The sequence below is a fragment of the Elgaria multicarinata genome, chromosome 1 (genome assembly GCF_023053635.1).
Source record: "Elgaria multicarinata webbii isolate HBS135686 ecotype San Diego chromosome 1, rElgMul1.1.pri, whole genome shotgun sequence".
In the NCBI taxonomy this organism is placed as follows: Eukaryota; Metazoa; Chordata; class Lepidosauria; order Squamata; family Anguidae; genus Elgaria; species Elgaria multicarinata.
This window is the reverse complement of record NC_086171.1, coordinates 215779243-215801894: the sequence shown is the minus strand read 5'-3', so window position 1 is coordinate 215801894 and position 22652 is coordinate 215779243. Positions and strand designations below refer to the sequence as shown.

At 51.2% G+C, this 22652-nt stretch overlaps 2 protein-coding genes across 3 annotated transcripts in view; one reads left to right on the top strand and one right to left on the bottom strand.

Moving 5' to 3' along the window:
• Nucleotides 1–913, bottom strand: part of TPX2 (TPX2 microtubule nucleation factor) — a 61767-nt gene extending 60854 nt beyond the window's left edge. The window contains exon 1 of the mRNA XM_063147449.1: nt 910–913. The gene's annotated coding sequence lies outside the window, so the exon portion shown is untranslated. The remainder of the gene's footprint in view (nt 1–909) is intronic.
• BCL2L1 (BCL2 like 1) overlaps nt 1–22652 on the top strand; it is a 60893-nt gene that overhangs the window by 4124 nt on the left and 34117 nt on the right. The window contains exons 1-2 of one of the 2 annotated variants that reach the window (XM_063147447.1): nt 900–1006; nt 2501–3171. In XM_063147447.1, coding sequence (XP_063003517.1) covers nt 2626–3171 — 546 coding nt within the window. In that variant the 5' untranslated portion in view covers nt 900–1006; nt 2501–2625. Of the gene's footprint in view, nt 1–899; nt 1007–2500; nt 3172–22652 lie in introns of those variants that run through there. The other variant, XM_063147448.1, reaches the window with a different exon arrangement.

Here is a 22652-nt window from a genome sequence, read left to right as displayed (position 1 = left end):
GACTATAGTTTGGCATTCCTGAGCATGGGCCACGCTGCCTGGGGCTGATGGGAGTTGAAGTCCAAAACATCGAGTTGGGAAGAAGGCTACCATAAGCCATGAACATGAGCAAGCCCCCTGGACCCTTCAACAGATTATTTGCAAAGCTTCAGTCAGACCCTGGGCGTCTTAAACCGTGGCCCAAAAGGCTCTAAATGCACAATCCTATGGCCGTTTCAGCAGACCAAAAGTCCTACAACTTCCAGCATTCCCCACTGTCTCAAAATACTTAGGATTGCACCCTAAGTGGCATTATCTACAATTTTGCTCATGGAGGCAAATGTGAAATGGCATTCGGTTGTCTGTCCTTTGACAAAGTGGCTGCCCGCACGCTTCCCACATGCGGGGTGTCGGATCCGAAACTGCTCTCGAGGTCGGTAGGAAACCTATTTCCCCGCTGAATTTGGAAGGGCTTGCTTCCCCCCCCCCCCAACGAACCCCCCCCCCCCCCCCCCCCGTCCTTAGGATGGTGCTGCCAGGGAAAGACGGAGCAAAAATCACAGACGGGGTATTTCCAGTCCCCCAAATTTCCTTGCGATAGATGCCAAAGGAGGCTGGGTGCGTGCTGGGCACATTGCGTGATGCTCTTATCGACCGTGCAAAGAATTAGTAGTTTTAAAACACAGAGAGAGAGAGAGAGAGAGAGAGAAACTTCTGAATGAAGATGCTATTAACAAAAAGGGAAGGCACAGTCTTGATTTTGCAAGGGGGGTGGGCCAGGCTCAAGTGGTTTGTCATTTGTCAGGAGCCTGGGGGTGGGGGCAGGGAGGCTGAATGTTTTGGGGGCGGGACAGGACAGCCCAGGAGGCGGGGCCATGTGGAGGACAAGGAGGGCCGGCTAGCATTAGAACCTATCCCTGCTGCTGCTACCACCTCCTCCTCCTCCTCCTCCTCCTCTGCATTCACTCTAGCAGAGCTCCCTCTGCTGAGATTCCCCAGACCTGAGGTCAGCTTCCCTCTCCAGGGGGTAAGTACGCAGCTCCTTCTGACACATCCTGGTAGGGCAGAGCCTGGCTATTGTTACCCAGCTGTCCTGCAGGGAAGGAAGAGATGCTTCTGGCCACCGCCTCTCCCGGCTGCTGGAAAGGGAGGGGATGTGGGCAAAGAGGAGAGGGCAGGCGACAATCGCCTGGTTCTTAAGAGTAATTCAGCATTAAGTTGGACCCTCCGGTGCGCAGGGCATGAGCCCAGCCTGCCACTAGCCCTCTGCCTGGTGTCGGCACAGCGCTTTGCTAATTTGGGCCCAAGGTTTGCCAGTTCTTGGAATTGGTCTCACGCGTGACTCACTCCTGCTTGTGGGGCTGTTTGGGGAGGGTGGGTGGGTGGGTGGTAGGGGGGAGTCTGTGCCCTGAATTCGGCTGCAAGTTTTTCCTGAGAACTGCGCAAAAGGCTGAGGTCTGCTCTGCCTCCGCGTCCTTTCCCTCGTCTGCTTGCAACCCGTAGCAGTCAGTGCCCTAAGCAAACACAGAGCAGACTTTGAGAAGGCAGGAAACTCTTGCCTTTGACTTTGCTACCAGAGCAGGCTGCGGGGAGGAGGTGGAAAATGAGCTGCTTTTCCAGTGTAAAATGGAAAGTTGGAGTAATAAAACTCCCCAGACCTCTCGTGGCCTTGAAATCTAAGTCAAGGTGATCTACCTGGGCACTTGGCTTCAGCACACCTGAAACCAGCAGCTAACCCTTTCCCAAAGTTTTTTTTTTGTATTGTTTTTTTTAAAAAAATATATATCTTCTTTCCTCTGTCTACTCTCTGCTGTCATTCTGGAGTTCTCTTGACTAATGGGAAAGGCTGCCGGCTAGGAAGAAGAGGCAGCAGCATCACTGTTCATTTTTGAGTTATTGTTGGGTGACAAGGAAATACGTCCGGCTCTTGTCCCTTTAAAACAATCAGGAAGCGCTTTGATCCCAGGGAAGGGGAGAAGCAGGGGGCGTGAAGAGGGAGGGGTCTCCGTGCTTCACTGCTGCAAGGGAGCCGCAACACTCAATCAAGGTGGCAGAAGGAGTCCTCTTGGGTTTTCAGAGCCTGGTTCGCCTGCGGTCTTTTCAGCCTGCAGAAACACTCCAGTTGGAGCTGGTTTTGCTTCCGTGGGTTGATCTGGGATGAGGCAGAGGGACTGCCCGGGTGCCGAGGGTCCCGGCCCCGCTGCACAGAGCTTTGGGACAAAGGACATTGGAGGCGGCACCTGAGCCCGGAAAAGCAGCTGCTTGGGATGAACCCTGGGCGCATATCATTCGGGGACCGGGTTTAGGGCCAAACCAAACTGGGCAGGGTTGGCTTGCAACGCAGAGACCGGCATGACTAAGTCTAAGGATGAGCCACAGAGGCGCTCATGAATATTTGAGTTTCCCTGAGTCGTGAGCGACCGCGTCTGTGTCCATGCCAGGAAACGATGCTGAAGGCTGGCCCTTTAACGTTTCCCTTTTGCATCTCTCTTCCTTCCACCGCGCTCGTTGTCTCCTGAAGTTTCCCTGCTCGGCGTTCGGATGGTGGCCACAAGGATGGAGAGGAGCAGCACCCTGGCTCGGTAAACGTGCAGGTCAGCTGGTGTTCCGGACCATGGACTCACTGAGACACGCTGAGGTGTGAAAATGTCGAGCGGAAACCGGGCCCTCGTGGTGGACTTCATTTCCTACAAGCTGTCACAGAGGGGCCACAGCTGGAGTCAGTTCGAGGATGACAGCGAGAACAGGACTGAGTTGGCGGATGAGATGGGGAGCGTCCTCAACGGCAGCCCCTCTTGGCATGCCAGCGGCAGCCCGGTCGTCAACGGGGCAACCGGGCACCCGACCATCCTCGAAGACCTCGAAGACAGCCCGAGGGTGGATGTGAGGCAGACGCTCAGGGAGGCAGGCGACGAGTTTGAGCTGAGGTACCGGCGGGCGTTCAGCGACCTCACCTCCCAGCTCCACATCACCCCTGGCACTGCGTACCAGAGCTTTGAGCAGGTGGTGAACGAACTCTTCCGGGACGGGGTGAACTGGGGGCGGATTGTGGCGTTTTTCTCCTTCGGAGGGGCCCTGTGCGTGGAGAGCGTCGACAAAGAGATGCAAGTGTTGGTGGGCCGGATTGCCAGCTGGATGGCCACTTACCTGACCGAGCACCTGGACCCGTGGATCCAGGATAACGGCGGCTGGGTAAGCATTTGGCAAAGCAGGGTCAGGGGGTGGCGTGGCGGGGCAGGAGCAGCGCCTCCGGAGTTTTAAGTATAAAAGAGGCCAGTTTCTATGAGGAGCAATGTCTGATGCAGGTCTTGTGGGGTGCCGTGTTAAAAGAGAAGCGTCTGGCCGACCGGTTTGCCGCCAGGAGGGCCTCTCCTGTGGCAGCGGAAAAGGAGCTGCTATTTCTCTTGACCGCCGTTGTTGTTTCTAGGAGTTTGCCCCTCGTGCTTCATGAAAGGTGGCATTATCAGTGCCTCTTCCCTAAACTAGTGCATATGGCTGCTCTGTCAAGGTGCCTGCAAAGCCCTGGACTGCCGGAAGCTGGACAGATGTTGAAGACCTGTATTTGTGTCCCCTGCTTTTATACGTTTCATGTCTAGCCTCCTGCTCTCTGGTGGAGACTCGGCTAAATGCCCTCTGGGTTCCCCCTCAAGATTATAAGACACACGGAACTAAGGCCTTTGTTTTTCTCAGCTGTACAGCTGATAGGGGTCAGCTGGTCTTGTGCCTTTTGTGCTGGTTTGGTTCAAATCACCTCTGAGTTTTCTTATTCATGCAGGCGTAGGCAGCCTGGTGCCCTTGAGATGTTTTGGACTATAACTGCCATCTGCCCCAACCAGCACAGCCAACGGTCAGGGATTGTCGGCGTGGTATTCCAGAATATCTGGAGGGCACCAGGTTGCCCACCCCTACTAAAGTATTCCCTCATCACAAAGGCCCACTGATCAAATCTCAGAGGAACTTTGTACTCCTTCTATAATTTATCCATTCAATAGCTCTGGGTACAGAAAGATGGGTGATTAGCACATTGAACGTCTCTTTTCCCACATCCGGCCCCAGTATTTTGGTGAGTGTATCTATCGCACTGGGCCTTCATCTCTAAGATTCCACAGCTGTCGTTCAGAACCAGGAGCAGGTGAAGAGGTGAAGCAGAGGGTTGACTTCTTATTCATCCCAGTCTGGCATAAATGGGGTGCGTTTGTGGGACCGGGGTATTCCAAGGAAGGCATCACAAGACAAATAATAGCTGTTTATTTATTTATTATTATTATTATTTATTATTATTATTTATTTATATAGCACCATCAATGTACATGGTGCTGTACAGAGTAAAACAGTAAATAGCAAGACCCTGCCGCATAGGCTTACATTCTAATAAAATCATAATAAAACAATAAGGAGGGGAAGAGAATGCAAACAGGCACAGGGTAGGGTAAACAGGCATTGGGTAGGGTAAAACTAACAGTATAAAGTCAGAACAAAATCACTTATTTATTGCCGTTTGAAACCACTCCATAACCTATGTTCTCTGGCCAGTGTTCAATTTTTTTAAAAAAACCATTAAAAAGCAACAAGACAATAAAAACGAAAGAAGATCAAACAAGTAGCGATACATAATAAAACCAGAAGTAAAACCAGCAACAGAGATTTTTTTTTTAAAAAAAAAAAGTGCGAAGATCTACAGCAGCCTTCCTCAACCTGGGGCGCTCCAGATGTGTTGGACTGCATCTCCCAGAATGCCCCAGCCAGCAGAGCTGGCTGGGGCATTCTGGGAGTTGTAGTCCAACACATCTGGAGCGCCCCAGGTTGAGGAAGGCTGATCTACAGGCACCCAAAACAGTTCCTAAAATGCCTGGGGAACTAGAAAGAAGTTCACTTAGTGCCCCAAAGACCCAGCCGGAGCTGCCAAGTGAGCCACTCTGGGCAGAGTGTGTCACATACTGGGTGCAAAGGCCCTCTCCCTCGCTCGCCTTGCTCCTTGCCTCATTTGGCAGGGGCTCCTGGAGAAAAGCCACACAAAGTGACCTTAGGGTGTGTGCATTACTGGCCTTGAACCTGTATTTTTTCCCCTCCTCTATTAGCCCCGGCTGTGAATGATTACAACCGGTTGCCTTCCTGAGGCATGCAGTTTGGTGCCTAGCCAAAGTGCCTATCCCAGGTATGAATGCGCTGTGGGAAAGGTTAGGTCATGGGATGGCCCAGTAGCTGGTAGGATTTGGCTTCAAGGCCTGTGGGGTGTGGCTTGGCGCTTGCGTCTGGCAACACTGTGCTTTCCTTTGTGCTAGACAGGTTAAGGTCAAGCACAACTGAACTGAAGACAGATAACTGAAGACAGATAACCTGGCTTCAGTTGTCCATGCTCTGGTAACCTCCAAGTTAGATTACTGCAATGCGCTCTACGTAGGGCTGCCTTGAAAGATGGTTCGGAAGCTGCAGCTCACGCAAAACGCAGCAGCCAGATTGATTTCGGGAACCAGAAGGTTCGACCATATAACCCCTGCTCTGGTCCGCTTGCACTGGCTGCCTGTATGTTTCCGAGCCCAATTCAAGGTGCTGGTTTTGACCTATAAAGCCTTACACGGCTTGGGACCACAATACTTGACGGAACGCCTCTCCCAACGTGAATATACCCGGTCACTACGTTCAACATCTAAGGTCCTCCTCCGAGTGCCTACTCTGAGAGAGGCTCGGAGTGTGGCAACAAGGGACAGGGCCTTTTCGGTGGTGGCCCCCAGACTATGGAACGATCTCCCTGACGAGGCTCGCCTGGCACCAACGCTGCTATCTTTCCGGCGCCAGTTTAAGATTTTCCTCTTTGCCCAGGCATATGGCAGCACATCTTAAACCACCCACATGTTTAGTTTTTTAACAGTTTTTAATGCTTCATGTGTGTATGTTCTGTGTTTTAGAATTTTAAATTCTGTATACTCGTTTTTATCTTAATTTTATAATTTCTGTAAACCGCCCAGAGAGCCCTGGCTATGGGAGCGGTATATAAGTGCAATAAATAAATAAAATAAATTAAGGTCATGGGATGGCCCAGTGGCTGGTAGGATTTGGCTTCAGGGCCTTCTGGTCTCTGCAGCAATGGTGCCGTGCAGATGCGCTTTTGCTAGAGAGCGATGGGATGTTGTCAGCTGCAAGTCAGTTGCCTGGTGAGGAATCAGTTCCCTAGGGAGGCTGTGGGCTCTCCCAGAATAGAGGCCTTCAAGAGGCAGCTGGACAACCCTCTGTCAGGAATGCTTTAGGGTGGATTCCTGCATTGAGCAGGGGGTTGGACTCGATGGCCTTGTAGGCCCCTTTCAACTCTGCTATTCTATGATTCTATGATTCTAAGTCAGCGCCGGCATCGGGAGCACCCCTAGACCACCTGGGAACTGGTGCTTTGTTGGACAATTGAGATATATTTCTGGCATCCATCACACAGGAGGGAAATTGGGTTTGTGCTCCCTTGTATTCAAGTTTGCAAAAAGTTTTACTAGCCAATCTGCCTGCGTGGGCCAGTGTGTACCAGGATGGCCTGAACAGTAAGCCTCGTAGATGAGTCACCTGTTGGTCACTGTTGTCAAGGGGGGCAAGTGGTTAACTGGCCGGCTGTTTTTACCCCGGCCCAGTATAGTGACCGCTTCGCCATTGCATTAGGTTAAAGTGGGGGCAGCTAACTGGAGGCTCAGTCTGGCCCACCCCACCCCCATTAGAGCTTTCCATTCTATTGCGTCCAGTTCTGGGCTCCACAATTCAAGAAGGAGGCAGACAAGCTGGAGCGTGTTCAGAGGAGGGCAACCAGGATGATCAGGGGCCTGGAAACAAAGCCCTATGAGGAGAGACTGAAAGAACTGGGCAGGTTTAGCCTGGAGGAGAGAAGATTGAGGGGAGACATGATAGCACTCTTCAAAGACTTAAAAGGTTGTCACACAGAGGAGGGCCAGGATCTCTTCTCGATCCTCCCAGAGTGCAGGACACGGAATCATGGGCTCAAGTTAAAGGAAGCCAGATTCCAGCTGGACATCAGGAAAAACCTCCTGACTGTTAGAGCAGTACGACAATGGAATCAGTTACCTAGGGAGGTTGTGGGCTCTCCCACACTAGAGGTCTTCAAGAGGCAGCTGGACAGCCATCTGTCAGGGATGCTTTAGGGTGGATTCCTGCATTGAGCAGGGGGTTGGACTCAATGGCCTTGTAGGCACCTTCCAACTCTGCTATTCTATGATTCTATGATTCTACACTCCCAGTAGTTGTGATGCACCAAAGGGGTTTGTCTGTGCCTTTGCCTGTGTCCAGTGGGGTCCAGCTAAAAATAGGATCCCGATGAAAAACAATAACAGTTGCAGACTGGTGTGTTAAAGGTGGTCCCATCCTGTCTACCACGAGGCTCTGCATTGGTTTTGCTGGAGATGATAAACACTGCTTCCCCTCTGGAAAGTCTCCAAATGGGCTGTGGTGAATTTCCACCTAAGCACGGTTCCAAGGGTGAGCAGGGTGAGGTGGCTCTCAATTACCCAGAAGTAAATGCAGCGATCAAGGGTTAAGAGCAAATAGGTGCATCATCAGCCTGCCGTGAAATCCAGGCTAGGTAACTGTGGGTGATGAGAAAGCCAAGGGGGAGGTGGGAATGTTACTCAGGAATGCCCAGAATGCAGCTGTCCTGGGGGCACGACCTGGGGCGGGTCTGCTCAAACAGACCAGACTGGTTCCTCTTCCTCTCTAAGCCCATCTTTCTGACTGGTCCCATTAGGGCCTTCCTCTCCACTGCTGGTACCCCCCCCTCGCCTCCCTTCCAGCTTCCAAGATTAGTCCAGGATCCAATGGAGATTTCCACATCCCTGTCGCTCTGGTGACGATTGGGTTGTATCCTGGAGACCGAGGCGATAATGTAATCTGATTTTGTAAACGAACTCCCCGGGGGGATTTAGATTAAATCGCTGATGGAAAGTTACTGGCCCTTGCTTGTCAGGAGGGTGAGAGCCTAACCCCCCTTCCTCCCTCCACCCCACCCCACCCCCAGCTCACACCACCCGCTGAGACTCTTCCCTTTTTGTGTCTAAGCACAAATGCATTGTTTGGGCAAATATTTGTTCAGCCCTTTGTAGGAGGGCAGGATTGCTCTGGGGTGACACACCCACCAGTTCCGGCTCCTCTGATCTCCGTTCGCCTTCTCTGGGTTGCAGCATCTCCTTCCACCCTTCTGGTAACGCGCTACAGGGCACCGCTGGCCCTAAGTGGAGGGTGGGGGTAGCACAATGAGAGAAGCGGAGTTCTAGTCGCGGGAAAGTTCGGGGCCTTCACGTCCATGCGGAGACCTTCGTGAAGGCTGTACAAGGGTTCCCCCTCCCTTTTTTATCCTCTCAGTCAGAGTGGTGCCCGCGGGCACCGTGTCAGGGATCTCAGTGCCAGAGTGGCCCAAAGAACCAGATGGCTGTTCACGGCATGCAGATAGGAGCAAGCCTGAGCCGTACTGACGCATTGAGGCAGCCAAGGGCAAAGAACACGTCGCCGAAGAGGCTGCGGTCTTCCGGTTGTGCAAAGCAGATTGTGCCGAGGTGAACTTCATCCCCTCCCGCGGGGTCCTTGGAACAGCCGAGCCCTCTTTCTGTAGACAAACCACCTGTTATAACAAGGGGACCAAAGTGGCTGCATTTGTCCCGGAGTCACACCCACCCACCCACACACACACACACACACCCCTGGGTGGACTAGAGAGGTGTGTTCTGTTTTTCTTGTCTTCACGTGGCTCCCAACAGGCTGCCCTTTTGCAAGTCTTAAGCTAATGCTCACCTCTCTCTCCCTGCCACGGCCTTGTTAGCGCAGGATTAGTGCTCCCTTGGGGCCTGGGGAGCAGCCTTTGCCGGGCCCTTTCAAACAATGCTGTTGTGGAAAGGGCGTAGCTGGTGCGAAAGACCCACAGAGAGGCTTGCAAGTTCTGGCAGGCCTGCCCCTGGCAAGGAATAGACTCCGTGTGTTCGTGTGCATTCCCCAGAGTCGCTCAGCATTTTATGTCTTAGAAAGTGTCTTTGGAGAAAGCGGGGGAGGCAGCAGACCGCTTCAAAAGGGCTGCTCAGATTAATTCGTTTGGTTTATCCACCTTCACGCAATCAAAGTTAGCCTGACCGTTTTATAGATAAGCAGAGGCACGTTTGGAGGGCGAGGAAGGTAGTCGGGCGACGATACAGGAAGGGGGAACCTGTCCTGCCAGTGAGGCAGCGGTCCTTCTCCTCCGTTCCCCTTGCAAACTGCTCATGAAACAGTTTCTTGCCTTCTGAAGGACGTGATCACCTCTGTGCCCAAAGATGGATTTCTGCATGTGACAGAGAGTGGACTGTTGTTTTCTTCGCTCCAGTGGTGGTCTCTCTCCTGTGTTGGATGGGCTGTACGAGGGGTACCTGAGCTTCAGAGCAGGAGGGCTGGCCTAAAAACCTGGAATGGTGGTCCAGGCCCAGCCTAGCAAGTAGGAAACGGAGTCAACCATTCCAAAAGCACCTAGAGAAGTTTCGGAGAGTTTTGTAACACCAATTTTGGTTTTACAGTGTACGTGTGGTCATTTTCTAAAAAAAAAAAATAGTGCTGGAATTAAAACTTAGGCTGCAACTCTGTGCATGTTTAGAAAGAAAAAAAAAGGCATGTCTTACTGGGGAATGCTGGAAGTTGTAGGACTTTTTTCTGTCTAAACATGCATAGGGTGGTGCCCTAAGTTGCCTTCTGTAAGCTCAGTCTGTATGTCTTCACAGCGAATAGGTGATCCTTTTGTTTCCCTTTCTGTTGGTATGTGAGAAGGTGTGTACCAGGTGTGTCTTTGATTTGGATTACTCGGTGGTAAGATGAACTCTGACATTCACACCTTTCAGCCCGGCCCTGCCTCACTCTCACACTGCTCCATCAGGAATACCCCGTTTGCTCAAAGCTGGCACCAAAACCATCGGATTTAATTCTAGCGTGTTGATCTGCACACGTACTTTCTCGTTTGTGCCTTTTCCCCCCCGTCAAGCATAGAGATTTATTTATTTATTTATTACATTTCTATACCGCCCAATAGCCGGAGCTCTCTGGGCGGTTCACAAAAATCTATGCACTCTCTGGCATGGAAGCGGAACCCATCTGACAGGGCACACCCATGGGTTACCTGTGAAGTTAAGGCTCACCCATTTTATTTATTTATTTATTACATTTTTATACCGCCCCATAGCCAAAGCTCTCTGGGCGGTTCACAAAACCCATGATCATTGCAGCTGACTTCTCAATGTCTGGGCTAGAATGTGGCAGCCGTACGCAGCATATACCGAAATAGTCACGCTAAGACGCGGCTTGAAAAATCAGCACTTGGATATTGCTGGGAAAGGGTCTGCATGTTGACTCTTTAAGCAGAGGTGTTGGGGCCACACCAAGATACCAAGATGTCCGTATTGCATCCTGACTATTTCTCCCCCTTCTTCGCACTCCATAGAACCATAGAATCATAGAATAGCAGAGTTGGAAGGGGCCTACAAGGCCATCGAGTCCAACCCCCTGCTCAGTGCAGGAATCCACCCTAAAGCATCCCTGACAGAGGGTTGTCCAGCTGCCTCTTGAAGGCCTCTAGTGTGGGAGAGCCCACAACCTCCCTAGGTCACTGATTCCATTGTCGTACTGCTCTAACAGTCAGGAGGTTTTTCCTGATGTCCAGCTGGAATCTGGTTTCCTTTAACTTGAGCCCGTGTGCTTCTTCTCTTGTGCTTCTTCCTGTGCTTCTTCTCCAGTGACCTGGGGAGGTTGTGGGCTCTCCCACACTCGAGGCCTTCAAGAGGCAGCTGGACAACCATCTGTCAGGGATGCTTTAGGGTGAATTCTTGCATTGAGCAGGGGGGTTGGACTCCAGTGGTGGTCTCTCTCCTGTGTTGGATGGGCTGTACGAGGGGTACCTGAGCTTCAGAGCAGGAGGGCTGGCCTAAAAACCTGGAATGGTGGTCCAGGCCTAGCCTAGCAAGTAGGAAACGGAGTAAACCATTCCAAAAGCACCTAGAGAAGTTTCGGAGAGTTTTGTAACACCTTGACACTAACAGTTTATTTGTCTGTGTGGGAGTAAAGGCGCCCTACTTCTAGTTTTGATGTTATATCAGGTGACTCTTTTTTTCTTCTCTGCTCCGCTGAGTCCTCACTTCCTTGCATGAAGGCAAGGAAATGGATGTACTCGCTCAGTTCCTTGGGGTGGTTACACGGTTTGCTTCCTCAAAGGCTTAGAAATTGGGACCATGGGGCGGACAATGGGCGATGTTGCTGTTGAAGTCACTCAGACCCCTGGACAACGTTCCCTTTAGGGAATGGCGCTCTTGTGGAGCCCAGGGAGAAAAATGTTACTAACTGGAGGGATGGCCTGTCTCCCCATTACTATACATACCTTACAGCTGACATGCCTGGCTCAGGGAGAGAGGAGCCAGGGGATTTATTTTGACAGCCTTTCCCGACCTGTTGTCCTCCAGATTTGTTGGACTACAACTCCTAGCATCCCCCAGCCAGCCAGATTTCATAGAATTACAGAATCATAGAATAGCAGAGTTGGAAGGGGCCTACAAGGCCATTGAGTCCACCCCCTGCTCAATGCAGGAATCCACCCTAAAGCATCCCTGACAGATGGTTGTCCAGCTGCCTCTTGAAGGCCTCCAGTGTGGGAGAGCCCACAACCTCCCTAGGTAACTGATTCCATTGTCGTACTGCTCTAACAGTCAGGAAGTTTTTTCTGATGTCCAGCTGGAATCTGGCTTCCAAGATCAAAGCACATGAGAACATAGCTGGCCTACCCACTCTCTCCGAATCCACTCCATGAACAGAGTCCATCCCCCCAGGATCTACGCCATTCTTTCTTTTGCCTGCGTTTGAATTCGGTTTCCCAGGAAGATCCAGTTGCCTCCGAGTGGGACAATGTGTAGCCTGAGCTGTAAGCTGCAGGTAGCTCCTCCAGACAGAGAGACGGGATTGTTCCCTCTCTGCTCTCTTCCCCGGGTTTGGCAGCCACCCAAGCTGATTCGGAAGTGGGAGGTTTTTCTGTTGAGCTCTTCAGGAAATGCCAATGGAATGACTTCCCCCCGGCCACTTCCTTTCCCAAATAGCATTCTTGCCTTGGAGAATGTGAACGATGGAAAAGAGCCTTTGTAAACCTTAACTTCTCACCCCCTCATGTTTGGAGGGGCCTTGTTTTTCCTATGCTGGGTGGTTGAGTTAAACCCACAAATGTATTTACTTTCTGTGTGGATAGAGAAGAAGGATACTTAAAAGGTTGCCACACAGAGGAGGGCCAGGATCTCTTCTCGATCCTCCCAGAGTGCAGGACACGGAATAACAGGCTCAAGTTAAAGGAAACCTGATTCCAGCTGGATATCAGGAAAAAGTTCCTGACTGTTAGAGCAGTACGACAGTGGAATCTGTTACCTAGGGAGGTTGTGGGCTCTCCCACACTAGAGGCCTTCAAGAGGCAGCTGGACAACCCTCTGTCAGGGATGCTTTAGGGTGGATTCCTGCATTGAGCAGGGGGTTGGACTTGATGGCCTTGTAGGCCCCTTCCAACTCTGCTATTCTATGACTCTATGATTCTATGGGGAGACATGATAGCCCTCTTCAAATCCTTGAAAAGTTGCCACACAGAGGAGGGCCAGGATCTCTTCTCGATCCTCCCAGAGTGCAGGACACGGAATAACGGGCTCAAGTTAAAGGAAGCCAGATTCCAGCTGGACATCAGGAAAAACTTCCTGACTGTTAGAGCAGTACGACAGTGGAATCAGTTGCCTGGTGAGGTTGTGGGCTCTCCCACACTGGAGGCCTTCAAGAGGCAGCTGGACAACCATCTGTCAGGGATGCTTTAGGGTGAATTCTTGCATTGAGCAGGGGGGTTGGACTCGATGGCCTTGTAGGCCCCTTCCAACTCTGCCATTCTATGAGTCTATGATTCAGTGAGCTGGAATGCTGTCATCCTGCTTTTGGTTCTGTGAACCATACGAAGCTCACGTGGCCCTGACTGCATTTGTGTTTTAATTATTACTATCCTTGCTGCAGAAACCAGGCCACTGCGGCTTCCCCCAGAGCTGGGGGTTGGAGTCGATGCTCGCAGACGCCTCCGGCCGAAGCGTAGGCCGTTGCCTTTTCTCCGTGTTGCCGTCCTGTTCATGTGGGGCTTTGAGATGTGCTCCTGCCTGAACCTGGATTCCAGGCCCCTGAAGAGGAGCTGCTTCTTGTCCTTGCTGCCGAGATGTGGCGGCACCTCTGACGTGGCTGCCCGTGTGGGCGTTGGGGTTTCATTCAGAGAGCAGAAAGCTCTGTGCGCCTGGCACGCCAGGCTGTGCCTCGGAAAGTGACGTCACCCGCCGTTATATAACAAGAACATGAACGTGCTTCACGAGCCCTGGGGGCGCATGGGGAGGGGGGGAGGAGGGGAAGGCAGAGCTGAATGTCAGTTCTGAGCATTCGCTCTCTCTGCCCCCCACCCCACCCCGGTCCTTTTTGATGTTGTTGCCCTGAATTAAGTGAAATCTGGAAGCTGTGAGGACAGACTCCTCTCTAAGATACCGTAACATTGCCGGGGAGATTCTGCACTGGGCTGGGTGGGGTGCGGGGTGTGGGGGACGCGTTTATGTATCTGAACGAGAATGCCAGAGAGCTGCAATTGGCCTGGATTATTCATGAGATGGCGGCAGCAACAGTAAAGCAGAAGGTCTCTCAGCTGTACCATCGCATTAGATGGCTTTTGCTGGAATTAGGATTTCGATGGGAGCAGGGAGCGTGACCAGGCACACCGTCGCTGGAGCTCCGCCTTGTGATCTGGCTGGCTGGGGCTCTTCCACAGCCAAAGAGAACACCCGTGCCTACTGATTTAGTTGGGCCACGCTCTTGGGAGATCATAGAATCATAGAATCATAGAATAGCAGAGTTGGAAGGGGCCTACAAGGCCATCGAGTCCAACCCCCTGCTCAATGCAGGAATCCACCCTAAAGCATCCCTGACATATGCATGTCCAGCTGCCTCTTGAAGGCCTCTAGTGTGGGAGAGCCCACAACCTCCCTAGGTAACTGGTTCGATTGTCGTACTGCTCTTAACAGTCAGGAATTTTTTCCTGATGACCAGCTGGAATCTGGCTTCCTTTAACTTGATCCCGTTATTCCGTTTCCTGCACTCTGGGAGGATCGAGAAGAGATCCTGGCCCTCCTCTGTGTGACAACCTTCCTCTCTCTGCGTTCACATCACAGCAAGGTTCAGCACGGCTGGCGTAGCCACCGGCCACATTGGCTTGGCTGAAGGGGCAATGCTTTCCGTTCTCACTGAGTGATACCTGCCCAGCAGTAGAGGCTGGTTAAGCTAACATGTCTGTGGGGTGGACGGAGCCACCAACCTCCACTGCTGCAGGGTCAGAGAGTTTGCACCCCTTCCTGCCTGGAATCATAGAATAGCAGTGTTGGAAGGGGCCTCTGAGGCCATCGAGTCCAACCCCCTGCTCAATGCAGGAATCCACCTTAAAGCATACCCAACAGATGGTTGTCCAGCTGCCTCTTGAAGGCCTCTAGGGAGGAGAGCCCACAACCTCCCTAGGTCATGGGTTCCATGGTCATGCTGCTCGAACAGTCAGGAAGTTTTTCCTGATGTCCAGCTGGAATCTGGCTTCCTTTAACTTGAGCCCGTTATTCCGTGTCCTGCACTCTGGGAGGATCGAGAAGAGATCCTGGCCCTCCTCTGTGTGACAACCTTCCTCTCTCTGCGTTCACATCACAGCAAGGTTCAGCACGGCTGGCGTAGCCACCGGCCACATTGGCTTGGCTGAAGGGGCAATGCTTTCCGTTCTCACTGAGTGATACCTGCCCAGCAGTAGAGGCTGGTTAAGCTAACATGTCTGTGGGGTGGACGGAGCCACCAACCTCCACTGCTGCAGGGTCAGAGAGTTTGCACCCCTTCCTGCCTGGAATCATAGAATAGCAGTGTTGGAAGGGGCCTCTGAGGCCATCGAGTCCAACCCCCTGCTCAATGCAGGAATCCACCTTAAAGCATACCCAACAGATGGTTGTCCAGCTGCCTCTTGAAGGCCTCTAGGGAGGAGAGCCCACAACCTCCCTAGGTCATGGGTTCCATGGTCATGCTGCTCGAACAGTCAGGAAGTTTTTCCTGATGTCCAGCTGGAATCTGGCTTCCTTTAACTTGAGCCCGTTATTCCGTGTCCTGCACTCTGGGCGGATCGAGAAGAGATCCTGGCCCTCCTCTGCGTGACAACCTTTCAAGTCTTTGAAGAGTGCTCTCATGACTCCCCTCAGCTTTCTCTTCTCCAGGCTAAACATGTCCAGTTCTTACCTTGAGAGAGACTGGGGCCAGTGTAGCTCAGTACTCTCTATGCTCTTTGGAAGCAGCTCTTCAGGGCTTCTCAGATCGCCTGCTGCGTGAGACCCTTTTTAGTTGCAGATGCCTGGGCCTGAAAGCGGAGCCCCCTACCTACGAAGCACGTGGTCTGTCATTGAGGTATAAACCCTCCCTCTCCCTTCCTAAGAACAGCATTTACGGAGTGTTTTCAAAGCCCTTATTGCAGTAATCCTTTACAAGAACCGTGTAAGGTAGGTCAGTATTACCGTCCCCATGTTACAGGCGGAGGCCTGGAGCTGAGTGCACGTGGCTGGAGTGGGACCACCGAGCAAGTGTGTGGCTGACATGATGTTTGAGCCACGGATTCCCCAGGTTCACGCCGTCGGCCATCACTCCAGCTCCCTCCACCAGCAACGAAACAAGGCGGATTTGCTCGACTGTGTTCGGACATAGATCTCAACTCGTGTCCGAGACGTGTTCACAAGAGGACGCCCCCCTCCGCCATGATCCAGCCTGTGGAGGGAACAAGAGCATCCCCGTTCCCTGCTGAGGCTGGTGTTCAATGCACCAGCCTCAGTGCATTGAACACCAATGCACTGAGTGTTCAATGTGCCGGCACATTCAAGGCTGTTGTTCAAGGCTGTTGTTCAATGTGCCGGCAGGACTTTTAAAAGTCCTTTAAAAGGACTTCTAAAACTGTCAGTTTAAATATTTAAAAGTTTTAATATTGGAATACATTTAATACATTTTTAATTTTGTATGTTTCTATTTATAGGTTTGAAATGTATACGTTTAAAATTTTGTAATGCCACCTTGAGGCCCAGCATTGGACAAAAGGGTGTGATATAAATAATAATAACAATAATAATAATAATAATAATAAGAAGAAGAAGAAGAAGAAGAAGAAGAAGAAGAAGCAGAAGCAGCAGCCAGCCTTTCAGTGCTTGGTGCCCTCTAGGTGTGTTGGACTACCAACTCCGAGCGTGTCCTAGCCAGCCGTGCCAGCTGAGGCATGCTGGGAGTTGCGGTCCAACACACCTGGAGAGCACCAGGTTCAGAAAGGGTGCTCTGGGACTCCTTGGATGCAACAGCAGTGGTCTCCAAATAGGCCTTTGGTCTTCTACCACTTGTGAAGTGCCTGCTAGTGACTCCATTACAGGCTGCATTTCCTGTTAACAGCCCCCACTTTTCTCAGCCTGCCCTCCCCTGCATCACACCAGCAAGGGCTGCCGCCTGTTTCTAAAAAGAGGGGGCAAACAAGGCCCTTCTCGGATAGGCAGAACCGCCTCTGGCTTTAGCCCTCTCGGGAGCTGCTTGTTGTTGCCGTGCCCAGGTTTGGAGCGGGGTGGTAGTGGTTAAAGTGACACTTTGCCGCACAAGCAAAACAGCTGGGGGGAGGGGGCAGTGGGGGGGGGAGTGCAGAGGGCATGGCAGCAGGGCCCTGCCTTTCGTTGACAGATGGTTCCAGCTGGGGGTTACAAGGAGCAGGTGTGTTGCTCAGGAGGGCGCACCAAAGTGATTCCTCGACCCACGAGGCCTGCCGAGGTTGCTCGCCTGCGACGCCAGGGATCCGGCGTGACCCAGTTCTCGTGCAGCAAACGCGACAGGCTTTGGGTTTTCGTATTTTTAGGAGTTTTGGCTTATTTTTATCCTCTCTTTTATTTTAGCTAGACTGAGCGCGAGGGGAAAGGGAAGGGAAGGCAGCTGCCGGGCAGGAACACCCAGCGCAGCTCTTCTGTGCAGCCCGCTCATCCGTGCCGCTACACGTGCTCGCTCCCGGGAGCTGGCTCACGTGGACTTGGCCGGCACCATCTCTCAGGATTCCCGTAACAGGAGTCAGAGCTGCTCTCGGCTGCAGCTTCTCCAGGGAAAGTGGAGCGGTGGGGGCGGGGTGTGTGGAGCAGTGGATGAGAAGCAGAGGAGAGTTAACCAGGCTGCAGCCCAAGTATCCCTGGGGTGGTTTCAATGCAGTGTTTTTCCCCTTCTGAGGCATGCAGGGAATTGCAGGGGCGGCTTGGTTTCAGTGGCGCTTTGCACCCTGTGGACTCAGTGTCAGCTGGCTCTGATTTTAACCCTTGCCAGCCTGGATCCCCCAGGCCTTACTCCCGTCTGCAGCAGCCAGGGTGTGCATATTTATTTCCGTTTCAATCTCATCCATCCATGGGGCTCATCATGGATGGCCTCATCTAGAGTATTGCGTCCAGTTCTGGGCTCCACAATTCAAGACGGACGCAGACAAGCTGGAGCGTGTTCAGAGGAGGGCAACCAGGACGATCAGGGGTCTGGAAACAAAGCCCTATGAAGGGAGACTGAAAGAACTGGGCCTGTTTAGCCTGGAGAAGATGGAGGGGAGACATGATAGCACTCTTCAAATACTTAAAAGGTTGTCACACAGAGGAGGGCCAGGATCTCTTCTCGATCCTCCCAGAGTGCAGGACACGGAATAACGGGCTCAAGTTAAAGGAAGCCAGATCAGGAAAAACTTCCTGACTGTTAGAGCAGTACGACAATGGAACCAGTTCCCTAGGGAGGTTGTGGGCTCTCCCACACTAGAGGCCTTCAAGAGGCAGCTGGACAACCCTCTGTCAGGGATGCTTTAGGGTGGATTCCTGCATTGAGCAGGGGGTTGGACTCGATGGCCTTGTAGGCCCCTTCCAACTCTGCTATTCTATGATTCTATGATCAGGGGTAGCAGTTTGTAATATGGTGGAGCTCAGGGTACGTATCTTATGTTACCCTAAGAGCTGAGGACTACAGTCCTTTATTTGCTTGGAGCAGTCCTCCTTGAACACGATAGAATGCATGTCTGAGTAGACATGCATTGGATTGCATTATGTGCCTGTCTCTTAGACACTTACAGCCATTCTTTACGCTGGCTTTTATGGGCTTGGAATGAAGCAGGTGTGGGTTAGAGTAATGAGGAAGGATTGTTATCTTGTGTATTTGATTATGTTATCCTACCTAAGCCTTGGGATCCACAGATTCCAGTGAAGTGTCAGGCCTCGCCTCTTGCAAAGTTTCCACCAAAGGGAGTTCCACAGTTGTGAACCAGAGAGTAAGAATGTCTCTCTGCATACCTGTGTGCCTTGGGCGTGGTTCATTGCTGGTATAGTCAGGAGGTCTTTTGCAGTTGGACTTGCAGTTCCTGCTGGAGAGTAAGGGAGCTGTCCACAAACCACAGATCTCAGGGACTCCTCCCCGCAGCCCAGTTAATGCACTTGTCTCTGGACTTCCTCCTCTTCCTCAGCAGTGCTCAGGGGCCTGTAGGCTGAGAATGACTTCATGGCTGTCTCACACTCGAAGTGGTGGCTGCACGTCGAATTCACAGAAACACAGGCTGAGAGCAACACCTGCCCGCTAAATCACATGACCAGCAACAACAGAGTCTGGTGGCACCTTAAAGACTAACAAAAGGGGTCTGGAAACAAAGCCCTATGAAGAGAGACTGAAAGAACTGGGCAGGTTTATTTATTTATTTATATTTATTTATTTATTTATTTATTACATTTATATACCGCCCCACAGCCGAAGCTCTCTGGGCAGTTTACAACAATTAAAAATGGTAAACATTAAAATTATTATTATTATTTATTTATTTATTTATTTATATAGCACCATCAATGTACATGGTGCTGTACAGAGAAAAACAGTAAATAGCAAGGCCCTGCCGCATAGGCTTACATTCAAAAACCATCAAAACATTTTTAAAAAGTATAAAACCAACAGTATCCATTTAAAAACGACAATTCTGGGGTCCATTAAAAACAAACTTAACATTGTTAAATGCTGTTAAAATGCCTGGGAGAAGAGAAAAGTCTTGACCTGGCGCCGGAAAGATAACGATGTTGGCGCCAGGCGAGCCTCATCGGGGAGATCATTCCACAGTCGGGGGGCCACCACTGAAAAGGCCTTCTCTCTTGTTGCTATCCTCTGAGCTTCCCTCGGAATAGGCACTCGGAGGAGGACCTTAGATGTTGAGCGCAGTGTACGGGTAGGTTCATGTCGGGAGAGGCGTTCCCTCAGGTATTGCGGTCCCAAGCCATGTTTAGCCCGGAGAAGAGAAGATTGAGGGGAGACATGATAGCCCTCTTCAAATACTTGAAAGGTTGTCACAAAGAGGAGGGCCAGGATCTCTTCTAACAGGCTCAAGTTAAAGGAAGCCAGATTCCAGCTGGACACCAGGAAAAACTTCCTGACTGTTAGAGCAGTACAACAATGGAATCAGTTACCTAGGGAGGTGGTGGGCTCTCCCACACTAGAGGCCTTCAAGAGGCAGCTGGACAACCATCTGTCAGGGATGCTTTAGGGTGGATTCCTGCATTGAGCAGGGGGTTGGACTCAATGGCCTTGTAGGCCCCTTCCAACTCTACTATTCTATGATTCTATTGGGCAAAAGGCAGGGTACAAATCAATATAATAATAATAAGATAATAAGATGCTGCCATGGTCTTTGGGGAGCCACGAGCCCCTTGGTTGTTTTTGCTGCAACAGGCTGATGTGGCGACGCCCCTGGAAATGGGTGCATCGCATGGTCGCCCCCAAGGCGCCTTGGATTGGTTCTTTTGGAAGCCTGGGGGAGGGACGCCGTGCATCTAGAATAAGAAGGGGGCAAAGGGGTGGAATGAAGGCACCAAGCCCTTATCCCCACTTTCACGCTTCTCTGACATGGTCTTCTTGGCTTCCCATTTTGCACCAGGGATGCAACAGCCAGGAAGCGTAAAAGCAGAGGGAGGAAATTCCTCCCCCAATCTTTAAAATTTAAAATTCTACAACACAGAACATACACACATAAAGCATTAAAAACCATTAAGAAACTAAGCATGTGGGTGATTAAGATGAGCCGCCATATGCCTGGGCAAAGGGGAAAGTCTTAACCTGGCACCAGAAAGATAGCAGCGTTGGCGCCAGGTGAGCCTCGTTAGGGAGATCGTTCCAGAGTCTGGGGGCCACCACCGAAAAGGCCCCGTCCTTCGTTGCCACACTCCGAGCCTCTCTCGGAGTAGTCATCTGGAGGAGGGCCTTAGATGTTGAACGTAGTGACCGGGTATATTCACGTCAGGAGAGGCGTTCCGTCAGGTATTGTGGTCCCAAGCCGTGTAAGGCTTTATAGGTCAAAACCAGCACCTTGAATTGGGCTCGGAAACATACAGGCAGCCAGTGCAAGCGGACCAGAGCAGGGGTTATATGGTCGAACCTCCTGGTTCCCAAAATCAATCTGGCCGCTGCATTTTGCATGAGCTGCAGCTTCCGAACCGTCTTCAAAGGCAGCCCTACGTAGAGTGCATTGCAGTAATCTAACTTGGAGGTTACCAGAGCATGGACAACTGAAGCCAGGTTATCCCTGTCCAGATAGGGCAGTGGTTCTCAACCTGTGGGTCGGGACCCCTTTGAGGGTCGAATGACCCTTTCACAGGGGTCGCCTAAGACCATCGGAAAACACATATTTCCAATGGTCTTAGGAAACTGTATTGACTGAACTATGTCATGTATCATCTTTTGTATTATTAAAGCTATTGTTATGTATTATTTTCATTAGCAAACCATCCCATGACAATGGATCGTGTAGAGAAGAACGAAAATAATTTTATGGTTGGGGGTCACCACAACATGAGGAACTGTATTAAAGGGTCGCGGCATTAGGAAGGTTGAGAACCACTGAGATAGGGGATGTTTGAGCCCAAGACGTTTGTGCCTCCTAAGGGTACAACTGAATTTTTCCTGTCTGATCTCTAATGAAGTCCATAGATGGGGCTGTGTGTATGCCACACTGGGGAATAATAAAATTAAATGCCCAGACGATCCAAATTCTCCAACATCCATAAACGCTGAGTTGTGACTGTATACATTATGCAGATTGAAACAAATAGGCAGAACGCCCCTCGCCCCTGACAGATCATCCCCCACTGCACGGCTTCTGCGATTTTAGCTGGAGGTGCAAGCACTTGGTTCAAGCTGCTTTTCCTCCTGCCCTAGCCACACACACTCTTTCACAAGTTGCTGAACTCACAGGATATCTTGCAACCCCCAAAGAGAAGAAAATAGCTGGGTGAAGATGACGGCTCCATTTCTCCATCCCTGCCCACCTCCCGCGGCCGGCACGGACAGATGGTTTGTCACCGGGAGGCTGGATTTCTCAGATCCCAGCTCCAACATGGCAGCCTGTGGGAGTCCTGTAGACACGTTGTGATGGGTTCATGTTGCACAAACCCAGGCATCGTGGGTTGTTTGTGGGCTAAACAACCCTCAAAAAACCTTAGAACAGCCCTTGGTGGCTTATTGTGACATGCTAACCGGCTGTTTGTCTCCTCATCAGTCTCTCTTCCTTTCTGTCATCGCTCTTATTTTATTTTATTTAGAACATTTAATTTTTTTTTTTACATAATGTTTCACCGGTCAAGGAAAGCCTGTGTAAATAGCTGTGTAAAGCGGTGTTTAAAACTTGCCACTGTTTCTACCGCACTTGTGGGGGAGTGTTCCAAAGGGTAGGTGCCACCACTGAGAAGGCCTGCTTACACAGTGAGACCAGGTGTCATTGCATGGGCCACAGAACGTTCCTCAGAGGATCTCAGGGGATCGACTAGGTACACATATGGAAATGCAGTCAGTTAGGTATCCTGATCCCGAGACATTTAGGGCTTTGTTTGTCAGCAATGAAACCTTGGACATGGCTCTGGACCGAATAGGCAACAGTGCAGTTCTTTAAACATTGAGCATCCTACCTGCTGCGTTCTGCACTAGCTGCAGCTTATCATAGAATAGCAGAGTTGGAAGGGGCCTACAAGGCCATGGAGTCCAACCCCCTGCTCAATGCAGGAATCCACCCTAAAGCATCCTTGACAGATGGTTGTCCAGCTGCCTCTTGAAGGCCTCTAGTGTGGGAGAGCCCACAACCTCCCTAGGTAACTGATTCCATTGTTGTACTGCTCTAACAGTCAGGAAGTTTTTCCTGATGTCCAGCCGGAATCTGGCTTCCTTTAACTTGAGCCCGTTATTCCGTGTCCTGCACTCTGGGAGGATCGAGAAGAGATCCTGGCCCTCCTCTGTGTGACAACCTTTTAAGGATTTGAAGAGTGCTATCATGTCTCCCCTCCATCTTCTCTTCTCCAGGCTAAACATGCCCAGTTCTTTCAGTCTCTCTTCATAGGGCTTTGTTTCCAGACCCCTGATCATCCTCTGAACACGCTCCAGCTTGTCTGCGTCCTTCTTGAATTGTGGAGCCCAGAACTGGACGCAATACTCTAGATGAGGCCTAACCAGGGCCGAATAGAGAGGAACCAGGACCTCACGTGATTTGGAAGCTATACTTCTATTAATGCAGCCCAAAATAGCGTTTGCCTTTATTGCAGCCATATCGCACTGTTGGCTCATATTCAGCT